A 21,792-nucleotide genomic window follows, 5' to 3' on the forward strand; every position below is an offset into this window, starting at 1 on the left:
GGAGGCTAGTGCAAGAAAAAAAATCCTTGTATGCACTTTGCAAGAAACTTCAGTTAGTCCACAGCTGGTTCAAAATGTGTTTGTTTACTTATGCAAGACTTACATTGTTTCATTTCCTTGTTTCATGTTACTTGTACCAATTTTTAGTTTTGAATAAAAAATGACTGGAACCTGTGGGACTGCTCTTTTTGTGTGTGCTGCAGGAGCCTAGTGACAGACACTGATGTCTTTACTAAAGCAAAGGACAAATATTAGGCCAAACTCCTCCCAAGAGACTACCTAGATATAGACTCCTCCATTTAAGTTAGTGATGTCTTATATTTAAGTCAATTCAGTAATAACACCAGATTGCCTACAAGTCCCAAATTGAGGAGCTCAATTAACTAAAGATAAACTTGATAAAATAAAAATATGTTCCGTTGCTTCATTGGGTCTACTCTATTTGGGAATAGCAATTAGATTCAGAGTGTAGTAATTTGATTACACAGCAACAGCTTATACTACTTCAAATAGAAAAGAATTTATTTCAGCAGTATCACTTTTCTCAAAAAGGAAAAAAAAAACTTTCAAATTTTGGCACAAAAAAAAAAGTATTAAACCTTACACAGAATATTCCAAGTATTTCATTATTCTTCCAGCCAGTGTTCTTTTCTGTCAAGGAATAAAAAAGATGAAATGTTTTGATATGTTAGGCGGCATCAGATCATGGTGAGTCAGAACTCTGGCATATCAACAATCAGGAAATGTGCTGATCTATGCTGCCCAAGCATTCCTGCTGCAATTTGTTAATTGTGATATCTGAACCCAGTCTGTGGTTTGCTTTTTGTAATGTCTGAACCCAACGCTCTGCTTCCTTCCTTCCTAGACAAGCCAAAATCATGGGTTTGGACATCATGACAAGCCATATTTGTGGCTGGTTTAGCTGATGCCACTTGCAGGATGGCTGTTTGAGCAGCATGTCTAGCACACTGTGTTGCTCCCAGCAAGCCAGTATTTTAAGGAATTCTGGCTTATTGTGCTGTTTGAACATGACCATTAAAAAAAACGAATATATTTACCCTTCTCTTCACATGCATGGAGATTATTTACATTGTTTTTGTCTCTGTCAAGTAAAAAAAAATTTACCCAGCACTAGAACAAAGTGAACTAAAAATTAAACTTTAGTTTCCTTGGGTGCACTTTGATTCCAAATACAAAATTAAAAAGCATACAGTATGTACTTTATAATGCTTTTATAACACAAGTCCCTCACCTCTGAATAGCAGCATTCAAGGCAATATACAAGACTATGTTCTTGTGTGTTTTCAAGTAGTTTCCAATTTATGGCAACCCTAAGGCAAACCTATCATGGGCTTTTCTTGGCAAGATTTGTTCAGCTGGGGTTTGCCTTTGCTTTCCTCTGAGGATGAGAGCATGTGACTTGCCCAAGCTCACCCAGTGGGTTTCTGTGGTTGAGCGAGGATTCAAACCTTGGTCTCCAGAGTCACAGTCCAATACTCAAACCACTAACCATGCTGGTTCTCTTTAAAAAGGTTGAAAATCAAACACCATAATCAGTCCAGTAGAAAAACAACCTAAAATAAAATGTAAATGTAAACCATACTGTAAATTTCTTTTCAAATAATCATACTGAGTTGTCAATTAAACTGGAAAGTGAGAGCAACAAGTACAGCCATTCTTTAATGTGAGGGGCACAAATGAAAGGCTCCGCTCTGTGTATTCTATTGTACTGTTTACAACAAAAGATAGGAAGACTTTCAAGTGATATCTGAAGGAGAGAAACATGGTGATAGTGCTCCTCCAGTGCTTCAGAAGGTAAAAATGAAAACATTAATTTGAGCCTGAAATTGCCATTATATACAATGGTAGTGCCACTGTACTAAAACTAGAGCAATACAATTGTTCTCTGTGTTGTACATGAACTCCACCCCACCCTTGCCCACGCACTCCCATCTATATATGAGGCAACATGAGATCACTGACATATACTTTTCCTTGTACCTTCCTGGTTATACTGAACCGTACTGCAGTCTAACTGAACTGCATTCCAAACCTGATTTCAGGTTTCGGCCTACTGCAGTGAACCATGAAACCATAAACCTGATAGTCTCTGATCATTTGAGAAGTATTTAAATAGAGCTCTGTTGATCCATGGCATTTGTGTCCTCCAACGCAAATTTAGTATTGCTTTCCATTTCACCGTTCAACACAAGAAGGGTGTGTTGAGGCCTTTGAAACAATTTCTCTGTAGTAAAACTCCACAAGTGGACATTTAAGATTCACTGATAAGTGTGAGATGAAGACGCTCTATACATTGTCATCTATGTTCTTTCCATTCTGATATATCTACTTGATTTCCACTAACAAAGCTGTCTCTCAAAATTTGGCTTTGATCCATACAAGAGGTAACTGACACTGTTTCCCAGTGTTCTTCTGCACAGTTTTGAAATGTGACCACTTGAGCATTTTGTAAGTCCTGAAAAAAGAAGCATTTCATTACTAATTAAATAAAATATGCAGAATAAGCTCTACATTATAGTTCACTGCAAATATGATCAAGTGCAGCACCTGACTGCCCCCACTCCCTGGTATGAAGGGCAACTGTTCATAACAAAGAAAAGTGAAAAAGCATGCAGAGAAGTCTATCCCTCTTGAGTGGCAGGTAAAACAACTCAATTCCTGGTTATTTGAGCCTGTAAGAATCATTTCTTGACCATGCTTGATTGTGCTAGTATATTGGGCAATTATGTATATTCTCTTTGTGTTTTTAATACTGCTCTATGCTTTCTTAACTAACTTCACCTAGCCCATCTTTATCATAATTTATCAGGTAAACACTGTATTTGTCAGAAATTCCCTGCTGAACAGAAAGGATACTAGAAATAATGGTTGGAATCCAGCTGGGCAGTTATGAATGTGTAATGCAGTTATATGACTACTTTGTATTCACGATGCCTAGATAGGGACCATCAAAGTTCCCCCAAACTGCATCGACAGAAAGGAACTGGCTTCTCATGCGAGCGATCTCTGGTGCAAGGTAGAATTGCAACAGAGGTCATGCTTCTGCCTGCCCTAAAGATTGTTCATGGGAGGAATGAGACTGTCAGTAACTTCCTCAGCAAAAGGAACAGGCTCTCATTGACTGCAGTGGCTGCTTCCTGGTAAACAGGGATTGGGATTCATTGGGTAGTACTATATGGTGTTTACACATGTGCAAATTCCCAACAAGATTCTGGCCACTGTCCTGGATCCCTACAAATGTATTTGTGATTTCAATTTATTCTAGCTGTTTTTTCAGTTCACTTGGTATGTGAGAGAAGCAAACCACAGTTTCATTCTATCTAAAAAAATCAAGAAAGAGAAGCTCAATGATTAACCGAATGATTCATTAGCTGAATGACATGTACTTGAGTTAAAGACAAATTGGAAACAGAATACTTTACCATCAAACCAGAGTTTGAGGACAGGCATATATTTATCAAGTAGCAAATACACAAACAGATGAATGTGAAATGATGACTTCATAATAATAAAAAAAAAAAAAACCCACAACAAAATGACAATAATGACAATAATAAAAAAAAAATCTGACACTTTTGATGTAGTGCTTTAAGTACCTGGAAGAGTTCTTATTAGAAAAACTAGAACTGTGAAAGAAAATGAGTGTCAGACTTTGCTGTCAAATATAAGCCTGTGTGAAACAGCACTCCTGAGCCAACTCAGAATAAAGTAAGTAAGGATCATATGTCCTCCTGCCCCTTCTGGAATGCAAGTTCTATCAGGATCCAATTACAGTGAGCAGCATATCATCACAGACATTAACCAGCCAGTAAAAGCCAGGCAGTGTTTTTGCTTAATCCAAGAGCTGAAACTGTGTTCCAGTGTTACTGCTTCATAGCTACTAAACAACTTTCCTCTCCTTGCACCAGTACAGGGAGACCACAGGGGAAGTCATACAATATCTCATAACATAGATCTATCAATCTGAGTCTAAGATCAAAGTTCAAACACTAAACACATACTAGTTATAATTTAATCTAATTGCACTTTATTTTAAACCATCATAAATGATCACTATACAAACCTCTTCATAGTGGGAAGGTATTCTCAGAGGTGGCTGCCAAAAAGATTTAATTGCACTTTTATACTTCCGAATAAGCCACAGACACATAAATATTGCAAAAATGACAAAAACTGCAATGCCAAATCCCAGTATGCAAAAAAATAGTGTTGCTTCTGAAAAAGAAAAAAGTGTTATCAGCTATTCTTAACCTGATATTATTGACATGATTACTAAAATTTATTAAAATACCTCAAAAATCTATGAATGAACCAATGTCTCAGCTCTCATGGATTAGTTTTCAAATAATGCAGTGAAATGCTCTCCATAACTGCAAAAAGGCAGAACTGGATACTGGCAGATTCTCTCTCTCTCTCTCTCTCTCTCTCTCTCTGTGTGTGTGTTGGGGAGGGAATGAAATGTCATTTTAGCTGAATGACACTTCCTACCATAGCGACATATAGGAGAGGGGCACTATCAAACTTGATGTGAAACTTCCTGAGGGGAAATGTATGTGCTTTTGGCAGAAAGTGGGATTCAGAGCTCAGAGTCAAGATAGCAAAAGGAAGCAGGCAGATGTCAGGAGCTTGCTGGGTGGCTCAATGTCACATTTTAGTTTGAACTAAGCTACATTTTTGTCTGCAAGGTTCTGGGAGTTTTATGTGAGGAGCAGGAAGAACACAATTTTCCCTCAAAGAAATGAATACTGGATAACAGAGACAATTAAACATTGTGCAAAAGTTGCTACGGCTTTTTCAGCTAACAAAGGTAAGCAAAAAGTGGCTCTCTGGATATTATTGGGCTGCAACTTTCAACATTCCTCACTATCAGTTAAGCTGGTGAGGGCTGATGGAAGTTGCAGTCCACCAACATCCAGAAGGCCAGTGTTTCCCTACTCCTACATTAGGATAAGGAAGAAATCATATACTATGATTAGTAAAAGCATGATACATGTATCCAAGTAACCTTTGCTTCTTACACAAACTAAATCTCACTGAAATCAGCAAAACTTACATTCCTATAAGGATTCAGTACTACAGTATTTAGAATTGACCACTCAAAACCAAAGAGATCAATAAAGCTTTGTCTTCAATGCAGAAATAAAACAGTTTGACTCTACTTTAAATGCCATGGTTCAGTGCTATGGAATTCTGGGATTCCATTTCCTTTGAATATATCTTCTATACCTCCTCTCCAGTCCTATTCCAGCTCTTGCTACTGTACACATTTTGCACACTGATCCATAACTACACATTTAGCACACAGAATTTCAAATTCTGCAAAATTCAAATTAAAACGCATGGAAACATGCTTAGTGTATACTGTATACTCATGTATAAGTCTAGCAATTTAAATTTAAAAATTGACCCAAAAAATGAGTCGACTTATCCTTGGGTTAATGTAAGTACACTGCGGCCTTGCTTTACACGGGGGATCCGTTCCGGACTCCCCCACATAAAGCAAATACCACGTATGCTCAAGCCCCATTCAAGTGAATGGGGCTCGTGCATGTGGTGGCGCACGTGCACCATGGGTGCACGCCCCATTAATTTGAATAGGATGTGCCACCCCTTACACCCCGCGTGCTCTTGCACAGCTTTCAGTTTATGCTGAAAGGCACATATAGCACGCCCGCGTATGACGCGGGCACACTGTACTTTATTTGAAATCTATCTACCTACCTACCTACCATCCCCTGGTGAAAGACAAGAATTTAATCTGCCCTGGAAGCATTGATCCCCTTCTACTCTTTCATCCATCCAGCCTTTAGTGTGAGAACCAATACTTATGCCTGCTGGAATTTTGTAAGTTCTTTGGCATTGTTTTCCTTTGTTTGGTCCCTTATATCCTTCATTACATGCCCCTAAGTTTTACCCTCGACTTATGTGTGGGTCCTATCAAAATCCATAATTTTGGCCCCAAAACCTGCCCTCGACTTATGAGGTCATCTTACAGTCAAGTATATATGGTAATGGCCCTGTCCAGATGGGCCAAAAAGCACATACTGAGTACGTGCTAGGGTTGCCTGGAAGCATCCTTTTCAGACACTCCCTAACCCTAGTACATACTCAGTACGTCAAAATGGCGGCGCCCTGTTTGCACAGGCGCTGCCATTTTGACACGACGGACCCGTAGCATCCATACGTCCCATTGCGTTTGCGACGTCACTAGTGCGTCATTTGCGCGACACTTTTTGCGGGTTCTTTTTCCAACGCCGGGAAGCCTCACTGTTTGGCAGCTGAGCCTTCCCGCCGGCAGAAATGGAGGCGGCGGCAGACTGCCCTTTTTGGACAGTCTGTATCCCGCCAATGTGAACATTTTATTTCTAATATAAGATCCCATTTGGAAGCATAAAATCTTACATATCCAGAGCTATAATTACCATTTTCTTTTTAGTACAAATTGAACAACTTGATATAGCTATGTAGCTATTGAAAACTACTCCTTAACTTGTAAGAGTCATCATTTTAGCATTAGAAATTACATGAATGCAATCTACTACTTTAAGTGCACATCAGTTTCATGATATAGTAATTAATATATAATTCTTTATGAAGAAAACACACACCAGTGGTTGTCGTTTTTTTGCAGTAAGTGTCACTTTTTTGTCCTTCTTTGTCATCATATATTGCCTGTACTTGAAAGCAATATACTGTTCTTTCCTTTAGATCCTTGAATTTCTTTTCAGTATTTTTAGTTGTTATTGAATCCTGTACAGGGCAGAGGAAGAGAAAATTCAAGTGTTCTTATATGGCAATAATTATAACTAAACTGATTTAATATCTACTTCATATGAGCTTCATAGTTTAGTTGTAATTATACCAAGGAATTATGTTACAGACCTTTAGTCTATTTTTAAAGAATAGTTCTGCTCTAATCCAACAGAATTAGTAGGATTTCTTATGACTGACACACTTTTGTACCTCAAAATATTGTAGAAGAGATATTATGTGGGCTTAATGTGATTTGCTGTGGTTGTGCTATTTCCTTTTTCAAGAATTTACATACATCTGGTTTCCTGCAAATTAAAATTGTCCAAAGCTTTCCCTACTTATATCAGGGCCATGTTGTTCTGCAGTAGCTTATCAGCTCTTTCTCTTATGCCCAAGCTATACTCACCATTCCTCTGAGAATGCTTTTATGGGAATACCCAAAACTTTTTGTACACCCCTCCCATCAAGAGATACATTCTTCAGTGCAAAATAAAGCTGATCCCACACTGAAACTTCCTAAGCAACCTGATAACTGGTTTTGGTAGATGCAGGACAACATCTCTTAACAGAAAATTTAATGTGATGGTCTCCATAGATAGGAACTGTTTCTAAAGACAATTTATGAAGTTCCATTAACACTGATCCTTTTGGCACCTTAAAAATGTGTAGTGTGGACATCCTCTCTGTGCAGGATTCCAGGGGCTTCATTCCCTGTCCCTTGCTCCCCTCCCCACCTCCCTGCCCCAGACAGCAAGTGTTCCATGATCACTGAGCATATTTAGTCCACACTGTTGCATCATGGTTGTAGGCCACTCCTCCAGTTTTTAAAAATATTTTTCTAACCACACATCTATATATACTTTCCTCTTGCACACACCAGGGGTCTTTTGGGGTACATAAGGACAGAAACTGGGAGAACTGAAATTGCTATTAATATATATCAGGAGTCAGCAAAGTGTAGCACCCACAGCAATTTCAGAAGCCCCCAGTCCCCTCCCAACCCCTCTAATTGCTCTTTTCTGGTCAGAAAAAGGACGAACTACCTTTCCTAGAAGCCTCCAGGATCAATAGTTCACCCTTAAAATTGTTTGCAACCTCACCCTTGGTTTAACACTGGAAAAAAAATATACATTTTTTCAAATTTGTAAGTTGATTCCTGGCCACTTCCAGTTAATGTCATTTTCATTGTTTTGGCCTTTGGATAGCATATGTGACCAGAACCACCCTGATGACCCATGGCTACAAAATTACTCTCTATTCATCAAAATTGTCCAGTCCAAGTTTATATGATAATCCAAAAACTACGTAGGTTAAATATACTCAAAAGGATAATAGAAGTCAACCATTCAATAGATATAAAGAAAACACAGATGCGCACTAGAGGTTTTCCAAATCAACAATAATTGACACTACTAGCTGAGATCCTACCATCAAACAAATATAGCATATAAATTCTGTAGGTGGAACTACACCACATGTCCAGTCTCCTCTCCCTTTATATCCACCTTTTTCATGCTACTGGCCCGGGCCATGACCATGTAAAGGCTGGTGGGAATCAGGGAACATATGAAAAGCAGCTAGCTATGCCCTTATAGCCAAATGTGTGATGGTGAAGTCATCTTCTAGAACTTTCCAGGAGTTCTCCATAAGTCCCTAGAGGATAATGGTATCACTGAATATCTGGCTGTAAGGATATAGCCAGATGCTCCTTGGATATCTCTTGCTCTCAACTGGCCACTATATGGCTGGATTGGGTGTAGGCAGTATGAAAAAGGTGGATTTGCATGAGGGAGGTAGAGGATTCTGGTCTCTGGAACAACAAAAAGGTGAGTGATACAGTGGTATCCTGGGCTGCATCTGCACTGCAGAAATAATGCAGTTTGACACCACTTATCTGTCAAGTCTCAATGCAATGGAATCCTGGAATTTCAAGTTTCGTGAGATATTTAGCCTTCCCTGTCAGATACTCTTGTGCTACAACAAACTACAAATCCAAAGATTCAATAGCATTAAGCCAAGGCAGTAAAAGTTATATTAAAGTTAATTCAGTCAAACTGTATTATTTCTGTAGGGCAGATGCAGCAAGGTATGTTACACAAAGTTGCAAACAGTCTATTATTCCAGCTTGTATAGCCCAAGTAAGCCTCATGGGTTTTCTAGCTACCAAAACCCATTTGGTACATGTACATCTGGTACCATCTGGTACATGTACCTATGGATAGGGAAAGTGTCACCCATAGGAATGCCCAAAACACATGGAACACATAAAAATGTTTTGTGCCCCCACCCCTCAGTGTACACTGCAACTTTCCAAAAGGGAACTAAGCTCATAATGAGGTAAAATAAAAACCAGAAGTAGTCAGTTGCATTTTGCTGAAAATTTGTTGGTGTGACTGACAGGATGTGAACAGAATTCCATCACACTTGTCCACCTTTTAAAAAGTATTTCTGTGTGTCTACATCATGAATGGAAATTATTTCATGACCAACTGGTTCAGCAAAGGCAAGTACACTTGTCCCTACATATTCGCTAGGGTTAAGGGAACAAGACCCCAGTGAATATGGAAAAACTGCAAATAACAAAAACACTATGCTTTTACCTGAGAGGACACCTCTCTAGGACTCTCTAAGTCCTCCAGTGCAACTCTTTGGTCAATGTCAAACAGACACCGACTACAGAACTGCACTGGAGGAGCTACAAATGCCTAGTAGAGTATTCTTTCTAGGAATCTCTAGCTCTTCCAGTGTAAATTTTAGTTAAAGTTGACCACAGAGTTGCACTGGAGGACCTACATTTTCCTAGAGAGAACATGTTAATCAAATCTGTGAATAATCAAAGCTGCAAATATAGAGGGATGACTGTACTTACTTTTCTGCCCACTGACTCTTCCCAGGAGTATATTCTATAATGAAAAACAAAGGAATTTCCTCTATAAGCAAAAGGAGGCAAAAATCTCAAAATAAGTGAGTTTGCCTCTGTGGTCACATTTATTGCTCGTGGAGGTCCCAACATTGCTGAAACAGATGAAGACAAAGGCAAAAATTGGCAAAACACCATTTTCCATTAGTTTCAATCAAATGCAGCTCATCAAAGGCTTGATTTCCACTCTATGCTAATATTGGTTCATTTAATGGAAGCAGCAGATCTACATTCACACAGGAACGCACACTTGCAGCATTTCTTATGACTGCCATTTAAAGGGGATAAATCATTGTGGCAGTAAGAAACCTTGGTGTTCTCTATCTGTCTAAAGGAAACTTGCTATTTGATGTTCTTTTGTTTTCTTTTGTTGCCTGTTTTATTGAATCATTTCCTGTATTGCTATGTATTTTATATGTATTATCCTACTAGAGAGGCCCCTTCCCCACCACCACTCCCTTTGTATCGTGTCTTTTTAGATTGTAAGCCTGAGGGCAGGGAACCGTCCAATTAAAAAGATTGTATGTACAGCGCTGTGTAAATTTACAGCGCTTTATAAATAAAGGTTAATAATAATAATAATAATAATAAAGGAAGTTTATGTAAATCAGAAACAGGGAAGTTCATAAACATCAGAGAAACAGATCAGACAACTGATTGTCATCCACAAGTGTTCTCTTTCATATAGAAAGAAGATGGACAAAGTAGAACCTGTGGGCTGCTTGTGGTCCTTTGGATCCCAAAATGTGGATCTCGAAGCCCTTATCCCTTGAATTTTGTAAAAAATAGGTGACTTTCTACCTAAAAATCAGCCAGATGCAGTAGTTTACCCAATCACCCCATAAAATGTGGAAAAAACAACCATCAAAACAAACAAAATACAACAGTGCAGCCCAACCTCTCTACCGTTGTTCACCCCAATGCAGAATTTGCGAGTGCACAGAGTAGGAAAGGAATTTTGGAAATTTCTCAATAAGCAAATCTGGACTGGAATATTTTCTACTGGCAAATGAGGATGTTCTCATTTGCTATTCCTTCACATAAACATATATGCGATGTCATCTGAATCTATGTAAGTTTGTGAAAGCTGGCCAGTGAAAAAAAAACGACCGGAAAAAAAGTTCATTTGAAATGCAGTGCTGGAGGAGAGTTCTGTGGATCCCATGGAACAGCAAAAAGGCAAAGAAATGGGGTCTAGAGCAAATCAAACCTTCCTAGAAGCTAAAATTACAAAACTGAAGCTTTCATGCTTTGGATACACCATGAGACAACATGAAACACTGGAAAAGATGATAATGCTGGGAAATGTGGAAGGTGGTAAAAAAACAGGAAGATCACATTACAAATAGATTGAGTTTACAAAACCAGAGCAGGGCTTACACAATCAGGACTCTTGAAAGTCTTCTAGTCACAGATTCACCAACTTCGAAGCCAACTTGACAGTGAATAACAACATCTTTTGAACAGTGTTACATCTTATGTATGAAATGCCACGGTAATACCAGCATACCTCTATAATATAAATGTAAAATCTTTCCCTGTATGTGTGCAGCTATACTAGTCTATGGCTTCAAACAAAAACTCTTGACATTTCAACAACTAACAAATTTAGTATAGCTTAAAGTTGCCATGAATTTCATCAGAGGGACATGGCCTCTGATCTATGAAACTTTATGGCATAATAAATTCCTTAGTGTTTATACTGCTACAAAACTGTTGTTGACAATAGGAGTACTGATGACTTTGATTTCATTTCTTATCCACAGATAATATTTTCCCAGTGATAATACTACAGTAATATGAAAGTGGAATAAAAGATACATACTGTCTCTTTTTGCTTGAAAGGGATCTGCTTGACTCCAGCTAGATTTTAATCCCCCTTGTTCAGCCCTAACACGTAAAATAATGCGATAAAAATCCTTGCCATGATCAAAATCACATTCAGGCTTTGTGATATCTGTGCAGTTCACCTTTTCCCAATGTTCATTAGACTGTCTACAATAAAAAGACCAGACAATTAATGGAATTTCTTATTGTTGCATTTTTTCAACGAAAATATTTAAGAATGCAAGTAACTATTTTAGTATATAAGAATGATGGTATTTACTTACAAGCGATATTCCACACGGTAGGATACTGTTCCATTGATTCCCTTAACTGGAGACCATTTCAACACATTCTCAAAATGATATGACTGAATGGTCAAATTCTGTGGTGCGGGCAAGAACAAAGAAGATTCTAAAAACAAAAATAAAAACAGAACATTTCATAGGAGTAAAAATATTTAAATGCAAACATCACCAAAGAGCAGAACAAAGCAGAATAATAATACTGGCAATGGTGAATGGGCTGCCAATGGTTGTGCAGATAAAATAGGGCTAGGGTATTTTATTTTGTTTTGTCTCATTTATATCCTGCTTATCTTCCATACAAGATCCAAAGCTGCTCACATCATGCCTTAATACAATACAGTTAAAAACAATCCGGGGCTTATCAGACACCAATGGCCAGGAGTACTTACTATCAGCTTTGGCTCTTATGACAGCTGGGTCTCTAATTACAGCTGGAGGACCTAATGATGGTAGAGCACACACTGGTGACCTCAAGGCTACATTTCTGCAATGTGCTGTACATTGGACTACCTCTGTACCAAGTTTGGAAAGCCCTTCTTACCCTTCTTACCTTCAAAACATGACAGCCAGACTGGTTACTGGGATGTACAGGAGTGATCATATTACACAAATATCAAATCACTCTACTGGCTGCCAATAAATTTCAGGGCAAGGTACAAAGTGTTGGTTATTAGCATTAGCAAGTACATTTCTATACCACTTATCAGTGCACTTAAGCACTCCCTAAGCGGTTTACAAATTGTAAGCTAATTGCCCCCAACAATCTGGGTACTCATTTTACCAACCTCGGAAGGATGCAATCCTTAGTCAAGCTTGAGCCCTTTCAGTGGTATTGAACTCACAATCTTATGGTTTGTGAATGAGTGGCTGCAGTATAGGCATTTAACCACTGCACCACCAGGGCTCTTGCCTGTAAAGCCCTTCTTACCTTTAAATCCCTTCTTACAGGTTACCTTCAGGATTGCCTCTTCCCAAATAATGCTCCCCGTACTCTCAGGTCCTCTGGCAGACGTTTACTCCAGCCAGCCAAGGCAAGGTTGGCAACTGTCAGCCAGAGGATTTTTTCTTCAGCCACCCCTAGTCTGTGGAATGACCTGCTGGAAGAGATTTGACAGCTGAATACACTGTCTGAATTCAAAACAGCATTGAAGACTAATCTCTTCTGGCAGGTTTATCCAGGTAATTTTAAATTATGAATTAAGATGTTGAATTTTAATTGTAGACTGTTTAAAAATGTCTGTGTCTTAGGGGCTGTGCAGACAGCCCTGAAAGGGAGTCTTGCAGCCACCCATTTTTGCTCCACACAGAGGTCGCGCAAACCAAACGGCATGGCCTTTGGGAGGCTTAAAAAGAACTTTCTTTCTGGGATGTGCCCAGGGCGCCATTTGGAGGCTGCACCATGCGTACGCCATCATGGTGGTCATGGGGACAGAGGCGAGCCATGATGTTGCCGGAGGTGCGCGGTAGGGCTTGGGAGTGTGCAGACGCTCCATATTCCCGAGCCCTAAAATTGGCCCTGTCTATACCGGGCCTTACTTATCCTTTTAATGTTTTAATTAAAGTGTTTTAATTGATGTTGCTAATTGTTAATTTTTTTGTTTTTCCCTGCCTTGATCCATGGGTAAGGAATTAGCATCATCTTTCGGCCTGTGAGGGAGAGAACAGGCTGACTACGGACCTTATCGCACACACATTCTGGGGACCGAAGGAGGACGCTCGTGTGCGCGCACGTGCTGCAAAAAACAGAGTTTATCGCACACGAAGACGTCCTCCAAGAGGCCCCGTTCTGTCCCCCGGCGTGCACCCGTTCGCGTCCAGTGATTACCTTCCGTCAGCAAAAAATCACGCCTGTCAGGACTGGACGCGAACGGGTGCGCGCCGGGGGACGGAACGGGGACTGTTGGAGGACTGAATTGTGTGCGATAAACTCCGTTTTTGGGCAGCCACGTGCGCACACGAGCGTCCTCCTTTGGTCCCCAGAACGTTTAAAATTGTGTGTGCGATAAGGTCCTCAGCATCATCAGGGGCTAGCCTGAAGATAGAGGCTCATCCCTCCATAACTGTCATCTTTCAGCCTGTGAGGGAGAGAATAGGCTGTCCCAGTTCCACCAGGGCTAGCCTGAAGAAGAAGAGCCCTCTCTCCGGTCCATCTGCCTTGGTCCAGGTCTCAGAGGGAGAGAAGAATGCTGGACCTGATCCCCTACACCCTCACCATTCCCTTCTCCTTTTGTGCCATGTCTTTTAGATTGTAAGCCTGAGGGCATGGAACCGTGTATTATCCCCTCTGTTGTAAACCGCTTGGATTCCCAGTGATTGGGCGGTATATAAATAAAACCTATCATCATCATCATCATCATCATCATCATCATCATCATCATCATCATCCTGGCTAGGTTTAATACTGGTAGGCAAAAGATTATTTGCTTACAGATGGGCTTTTTATTTTTGGTCTTCAGTTGTTAAAACACCCAAGGAAATTATGCTAGAGCTACAAGTAAAATATAAAGGATGTTGAATCCAGAAATTCCCATTTACATTGATTTTTTAATGCATAAAACCTGGGTAGGAGTGGGTGGAATGTGCTTAGCGCTTTAGAGACTCAGTTCTTTACTGCAGTGTTGAGTGTCAGACCAAGGCTGGCAGCACCTTGTTAGTGACATGCACAAGCTTTAGTCCAACAGATGCCTATGTATGTCTTGTTTTTTCTTCTTTTCTGTCATTGTGGTGGTTGATATTTTCTTCCTCTCACTGCAACGACCAAAGGCTCCCCCAGGATTCACCATGTCATTGCAATAGTCCTCCTCGGGGTTGTTCCTACTTAAGATTTGAAACGATTTAAAATACAACGTTTTTAATAAAATCGATTCAAAATAACACTGTTCTTATCCCGCTATCCGAATCGCTTTGTTCATCGTTCCCATCTGGTTATTTAAATCGAAGTTTTTACCTGCAAGCGTTCCTACTTGGCATGAAATCGGTGTTTAAATAAAGCGATTCTTCTCCTCCATACCTTATTTGGAGCTGTCAATCAATAGTATGTCAGAATGACGTAACGTTAATCCGGAATATTTGGAAGCGATTTATCTTTTGGCATCGTTTCCATTTCATTGACTGTTTGTGAATTTAGCGAATTTAGGAAAGCGAATTTAGGAAACCCAAGCTCTTTCCAGAGGAACTATGGGATAGGTTTTGCATGACAGCATCCCCTCTTCATGTCTCCCAAAAGACAGCCAGGGAGAATCCCTTCAGAGAGCACAGAGATCAATGGGGGAGGCTTCTGGCAAAGCGAATTTAAGAAACCCAAGCTCTTTCCAGAGGAACTATGGGATAGGTTTTGCATGACAGCATCCCCTCTTCATGTCTCCCAAAAGACAGCCAGGGAGAATCCCTTCAGAGAGCACAGAGATCAATGGGAGAGGCTTCTGGCAAAGTGAAGCTCTTTCCAGAGGAACTATGGGATAGGTTTTGGAGGGCAGCATCCTGTCTCCCAAGACAGCCAGGGAGAATCCCTTCAGAGAGCCCAGAGATCAATGAAGGAGGCTGCTGGAAAAGCAGGGAGGGAGCACTCTTCCCAAAGATTCTCTTTCCAGGGTTGGAGGAGAAGGCAGATTCCATTTGAGAAAGGGAGGGAGAAAGGCTCTATCCCCCCCCCCCCCATTGATCAGAGCCCTTCCTTGCCTGGGCGAGATCAGATGCCTCCTCGCGAGGAGCCTTCCCTTCCCTGTCTGGGCGAGATCAGTGCCCAAGCGGGCAGGGAATGCCTCTTCGAAAGGAGCCTTCCCTTCCTGCCTCTCCTCCGTTAGAAATGGGCTCTCCCCACACAGAGGGGAGGTTGCAAAAATAAAAATAATTCTTATCTCTTATTGAAAGACCACAGCGGACAAAGGGGTGAGGGAAGCAAAAATGGCGACAGCCATGACAGATGGGGACAGAAAGGGCAACTCCCCCAAGGCCAGCCCCAACACAGTCCGCTCCTCCCATCCATCTAACACGATTCAAAGGCTGTCGTTCCTATTTAAATACTCCGGTTCCTAACTCGAATCAATGGAAAAACGTAGGTCGGACCCTAGTGTTTTTTTAACACGAGTTAAATGAGGAAAGCTCAAATTAATTTTCTATCCCGCGATTCGATTTGTAGTGGGGACGATTGCGGGTTGCTCTAGAACCGTTCTAGGTTTAAATCGGATCCTAATAGGAACGCCACTCCTTGGATTCGATTCAGAACGCGGGGTTTCACCTAGTGGGAACAACCCCCTCCATAGCTATTCAATGACTGGTGGAGGGAGGAGACTGGAGAGGCATCTGACTATGTCCCCAGAGCCAGACGCAGAATATTCATTGAGACTTCCAGAGGACACCCCCCCCCCCCCCCGGTCATTATGCCATGTCTGGTTACGGGGATGTAGCCAGACACTTCTCCCTTCTCATCACTGAATAGCTGTTGGCAGGGGTGCTATTATAGTGAAAGGGTGAATCCTGAGGGTGGTAAAGAGGAGCCATGGCATAATTTCACCTGCTGAAACTGTACACTACACTTGGTGATGTAGGATCTCAGCCAGGAGAGCAAGATTCCAATACCTTTGCAGCCATGGCAATCCAATGGGTAAACTTGGGCTAATATCCTCTCTGAGTCTAAAAGGAAGACAATGGCAAACATCCTTTGAATAAATCCTGCCTAGAAAACTCTATGATAAGGTTGCCATAACTCAGAGTTTACTTCAAGACATAACAAGAAGGTTTTGCAAATAAAAAATGTAAGGGCAAGGCACGAACTTTCAGAACGAATATGGAACTGGAAATGAACAACACTTATTTATAATGCCCTTTCCACAAAAGGGAGAAATGTGTAACATATACATTCAACCATCCAAGGTTTAAAAATGTATATTTAAAAAAAAATCCAAAGAGCAAGCCTTGATTTTGCCATGTTATATAAGGGACACCATTTCACTATGCCACTGTATATAATGGGACTTAAGCATCCACAGATTTTGGTCTCCATGGGGATCCTGATCCAAACTCCAGTGGTTGCCAAGCGCCCACTATACAATAAATGAAAGAGACAATAAAACCTAACTATAAACATACATGAAACCACCAGCATTCCACCAGCAACTACCCATCTCAGTAACTTTAGGCACAATTCAGCAGCTTAATCCAGTGAATCAAAAAAGAAAGTGTTCAATCCCTAACAAAAATGGGTGAGACCCTCCTCTAGTTGAAGGCAGTTCCACAGATGCCAGAGCCAGATCTTAAAAGGCTTGCAGCCTTTCAAGAGGAACGAATACCATGCTACCTGAGCTGCCAGGTACCAGGAGAGATTAAAGCAGAGCTTTAAATACAAGAACCAAAAGTTTAAAATGTCTCCTAGTCCAAAACGGTAGCCAAAAAAAGGATCTATGAGGGGGAAGAATAAGTGAACATTTAGGGAGATTTAAGACAACCCAAATGGCACTGTTCTGAATTAAAGCCAGAGGAAGAAGAGAAAAAGAAGGCAAACCTGCCAGTAGGCTATTGCAATAATCCAGGTGTGACATAACCAAAGCTTGGACAATCAGATGAGCAATCTCAACAGTCAAAAAACCTATGGATCCTATGGATGCCCAAGGGGTGGAAGTTACATGCCTATGCTGTCATCCCAATAAAGGGTTGGAGACAAACAATAATCCAGCAGGACTCTGAGGTTTCTGCCAGCCAGGAAAGGAGCCACTGAACAACCCTGTAAACACAGTGGAGGGTAAGAGCTCCATTTTTGCCATGTTCAGTTTAAGACAGCCATCCAATGAGAAATGCTCGACAAGCAGTCCATCACGGACTTCCACACTGAGACAACAATTAATTTATAACTATGGAAAATCTCTGTGTTGTCTGTGTAAATGTGATATTAAAAACCCAAATTTGAAATAAGAAAATCCAGGAGGGAGGGTATATAATGAAAAAAGAGGGAGACCCAAGACTGATCCTTGTGGCACCCCTAGAGATACAGGCAAAGCTTTTGGCATAGATCTCCAAAATGAAAGACAGGAGGAACAATCAGACAAAACAGCATTCCTGTTATTCCCAATCTGATGATCCGGAGTGTCAAATGCTGCAGAAATATCCAACAGGATCAACACAGATGTTTGATGCTGAACATTGGCCACTAGAATACCATCTACAATGTGTCTGTTGTTGGTGTGTTCTTTCATGTTGTTTCTAACTTATAGGGACCCTATCATGTTTTTTGTTGTTGTTGTTGTTGGTAAGAATCTTCAGAAGAGGTCAAAGCCATTTCAGTGGAATGCCCTATAAGAAACCCTGACTGAAATTGGAGGAGGAGACAATGTGTAGTCTGATATGGCCAGCTGATTAATCAATAAACGTTGCTGTTGTTGTTGTTGTTGTTGTTGTTGTGTAGTCAGGTCAGGCATCAATTGGGAATGGCAGCTCTCTCCAAATCTTTGGAAAGAAATGGGGGGAAAGACCCAATGTTTCCCAATAGGCAAGTATTCCCCAATATTTCTCTACTGTATTCCCCAATGTTTCGCTATAGACAGGTGTGGTTCCCCTATGAGCAAGCACTGCCATTTGTTTTAATGCCTTCCCAAACCACTAGACCATGCTGCCTTTCAATAGTCAGAGGAAGGCTTAAAAAGCAGCTGTCTCAGGAAATCTTGCCAAGACATTCCTGCCATTTGCTGTTCCTGTTGCATCCCTTCAAGTGTTCCCCAACATTTCCCTACAGACAGCTATTCCTAATCATTTCCTAGAGGCCAGCATTTCCTCTGGGCAGCAGTACCTTCCTTGGCCGAGGAAGACAGGGGCCTCAGGAGGACCAAGAAGAAGGCGGCGAGGAGAGGGAGGCCGAGGGGCCGCATGGCCATGGCCATGGCCGCCCTCCCCGTCCTCCTCACGACTCCCCTGAGGCCGAGGACGCTGAGGGGGGCCTCTGCTCTTCCGCCGCCGCCAGGGCCGCCATTTTGTCTGCAGAGTCGCCGCCAGCCAGGCCTTCCTCCTCCTCCTCCTCCTCCTCCTCGGGCCCCTCCTGCTTCCTTCTTCCCTGCTCAGCCCAGGCAGGCAGGCCTCTCTCTTCCAGGCCCAGGCCTCCTCCTGTGGGCGAAGGCAGAGGCGGGGCCCCTGACTGGAAACTCCCTGGGCTCTCTAGGGCTGCATCCGCACCGGAGAAGTAACCCGCTTTAACTCTTTGTCTGGCTCAAGACTATGGAATTCTGGGAGTTGGAGTTTGTTGTGGGCCCAGAGCAGAGCAAACTACAACCCCCAGAATTTAATGGGATTGATTTCATTGCTCTGCTCTGCTCTGCAGTTTGTTTTGGTGCCACAACAAACTACAAGTCCCAGAGTCTTTGCTCCAGTGTCACAACAAGCTACAAGTCCCAGAATTCCATAGCATGGAAGCATGGCAGAACTGTGCTCTGGTGCCTCAACAAATGCATTGGGCCATGGCAGAGCTTTGCTCTGTTGTCACAACAAACTAGAATTCCCAGAGTCCCATAGCAATGAGCCATGGCAGAGCTTTGCCCCAGTGCCACAACAAATAGCAGTTCCCAGAATTCCATAGCATTGAACCAGGGCAGAGCTTTGCTCCAGTGTCACAACAAATACAAGTTCCAGAATTTCATAGCATGGAAGCATGGCAGAGCTCTTCTCTGGTGCCACAGCAAACTAGAATTCCCAGAATTCCATAGCATTAAGCCGTGACAGAGCTTTGCCCTGGTGCCACAACAAATTACACTTCCTAGAATTTCATAGCATGCAGCCATGGCAGAGCTTTGCTTTGCCCTGCCCTTTCTTTGCTCTGGTGCCCCAACAAAGTACAGTTCCTGGAATTCCGTAGCACTGCTCCATGGCAGGGCATGATTAGGGTGCACCATTTAATCTCAGGGGCGGAACATTTTTCAGATGAAGGGAGGCCACTCTTATTCATCCAAAAGCATAATATACAATCCAAGGAGGGTGTCCCATAGTCCTCTCACAAGGGGTCTCTGGGCCACCAGAACTGAATTGTAGCCCTCACTATCCCTTATCATACATGAGACTGGAACTCAAATCCAGAGTTCATTCAAAATGAAGGGGAAGAAGAGTCAATTCGAATCCAAGGCAATCCACCTGATGAATTATCACACGTGAACAACAAAATTGTGGTGATTCCTGAGTCAAAGCAGAGCAAATGCACATTGAATTACCACACCCGTACATACCATGCGGATTCAGCTATTTGAATTGGGACTCTTGCGCATGCTCAGTGGGGGCCTGAGCACATTGTGAACCTTTGCACTTCCAGGGTGAAGAAGGGGGCCACTTCCTGGTTCCAGTTTCACGTGAATGACAGCCTCACATGAATGACTGCTGCACGTTTCTTCCTCCCTTCTATTTTCCCATCCCTGGCAGCCAAATCCAAACTGGTTCTCTGTGTTCCTTGCAGCCACATCTACATCTATCCTCCTGTCATTCTCCTCATCAATTTCAGCCACATCCTCCGTGTCAGAGCCCCCATCCATTTATTATTATTATTATTATTATTATTAAGGAATTATTATTATTATTATTAATAAATTTCTGTCACTGCAAAATAATCAGTGTAGAAGCTGCAGGTTTACTTGGAAGTAAATCCTTTGGCTGTGAAGGAGACCCCTTTTGAAGGAGTGCAGAAATGATCCGGTTTCCCCTATTCTCCATGCTCCCTAAAATACCACTTCCCTGAATCCAATCCACTCTCCTTCCCTTTGTAACAGTTGCCTTCTCTTAGGTTGCATCTGCACTGGGGAGATAATCTGGTTTAACTCCACTTTAATTGTCCTGGCTCAGTGCTATGGAATTTTGGGAACTGTAGTGTCATGAGACATTGAGCCTTCTCTGCCAGAGAGCTCTGGTGCCTCAGCAAACTAATAACTTATTATTATTATTATTATAAAAATAAATTATTATTACTATTATTATTAAAACATTTTTGTTTTTTTTAATTATAATTATTATAATTATTCTCCATGCTTCCTAAAGTACCACCTCCCTGAATCCAATCCACTCTCCTTCCCTTTATAACAGTTGCCTTATCTTAGGTTGCATCTGCACTTGGGAAATAATCCAGTTTGACTCCACTTTCACTGTCCTGGTTCAGTGCAATGGAATTCTGGGAGTTGGAGTTTGTTGTGGGGTTAGGGTCCTTGGCTTGAGGCTATGAAATTCTGGGAGTTGGAGTTTGTTGCTTCCCCCAGCCTCTGATGGCCCCCTCTGTTGCTCCCATCTCTTCCCCCCAGCCTCCTGTTTCATTCCCTTCACACCTGTCATCTACATCTAAATCTACACTTCTGAGCACTGGAAGCAAATGGGGCAAAATTGCAGCGCAGCATCATGGGAAATGTGGGACCTTGGAGGTTTGGGGAGGTGTACGAGGACGAAAGCAAAGTTGCATTCCACACCAGACCAATTCGGAGTGAAATCGAAGTGAGCTTAGAAGCAATTTTTGTGAATTTGCTTGGAACCGAATTCACCAAAATGAGGAATCACTTTGTATTGACTGTGGAAGTGCCTCAGAACAACCCCCCATAGAAAGCAATCACATGAGATAATGTATCACGTTTTAGCGTGAATTTGCATGGTTGGACCCGCTGTTGTGTCAAACAGAGTTGCAAAGCCCTCCGTGTGATAAGGCTCCCTATCTGCGCTGTATGAGCCCCCTGGTATGGTGGATGTAAAGTGTAAAGATATACAGCTGAGCACTAAAGTGATAATAGTCCAAGCTATTGTATTCCCTATCACCATGTCTGGATGTGAGAGCTGGACAGTGAAGAAAGAAGATAGGAAGAAAATAAATTTGTTTGAGATGTGGTGTTGGAGAAGAGTGCGGAGGACACCATGGACAGCCAGAAAGACAAACAAATGGGTCCTCGAACCAATCTAGCCTGAACTCTCTGTGGAAGTCAAGATGATCCAACTGAGGCTGTCATACTTTGGCCACATCATGAGAAG

At 41.7% G+C, this 21,792-nt stretch overlaps 1 protein-coding gene across 3 annotated transcripts; it reads right to left on the bottom strand.

Moving 5' to 3' along the window:
• Positions 1–504: 504 nt before the first annotated feature.
• On the bottom strand, positions 505–18,824 carry IFNGR2 (interferon gamma receptor 2). 3 transcript variants are annotated; one of them, XR_016280224.1, is made up of 8 exons: positions 18,605–18,821; positions 11,806–11,932; positions 11,520–11,689; positions 9,644–9,789; positions 6,630–6,771; positions 4,085–4,236; positions 1,253–2,476; positions 505–651 (listed from the first exon to the last, which is right to left on the bottom strand). XR_016280224.1 is itself a non-coding variant. In XM_089512066.1 (7 exons), the coding sequence occupies exons 1-7, from the start codon at positions 18,693–18,695 to the stop codon at positions 601–603; spliced, it is 879 nt and encodes a 292-aa protein (XP_089368192.1). In that variant the 5' UTR covers positions 18,696–18,824; the 3' UTR covers positions 505–600. The 3 variants fall into 3 exon arrangements, 2 of the variants coding, with proteins under 2 accessions (XP_089368192.1, XP_089368191.1); XM_089512066.1 differs by lacking the exon at positions 1,253–2,476 and having other exon boundaries at positions 18,605–18,824; XM_089512065.1 differs by having other exon boundaries at positions 505–2,476.
• Between the last annotated feature and the right edge of the window lie 2,968 nt (positions 18,825–21,792).

This window comes from Sceloporus occidentalis, unplaced genomic scaffold (genome assembly GCF_023333645.1).
Source record: "Sceloporus occidentalis isolate IW3139 unplaced genomic scaffold, rSceOcc1.0.p SCAF_2, whole genome shotgun sequence".
Taxonomy (NCBI): Eukaryota; Metazoa; Chordata; class Lepidosauria; order Squamata; family Phrynosomatidae; genus Sceloporus; species Sceloporus occidentalis.

Excerpts from the sequence above, each read along its gene's own strand:
- IFNGR2 (XM_089512065.1), bottom strand. The coding sequence starts at position 18,695 with ATGGCCATGGCCATGCGGCCCCTCGGCCTCCCTCTCCTCGCCGCCTTC. Across the intron at positions 11,933-18,604 it reads GTCTTCCTCGGCCAAGGAAG|AATCTTCTTTGTTCTTGCCC; the intron begins GTACTGCTGCCC and ends TTTTGTTTTTAG. Across the intron at positions 4,237-6,629 it reads CAAAAAAACGACAACCACTG|AAGCAACACTATTTTTTTGC; the intron begins GTGTGTGTTTTC and ends TTTCTTTTTCAG.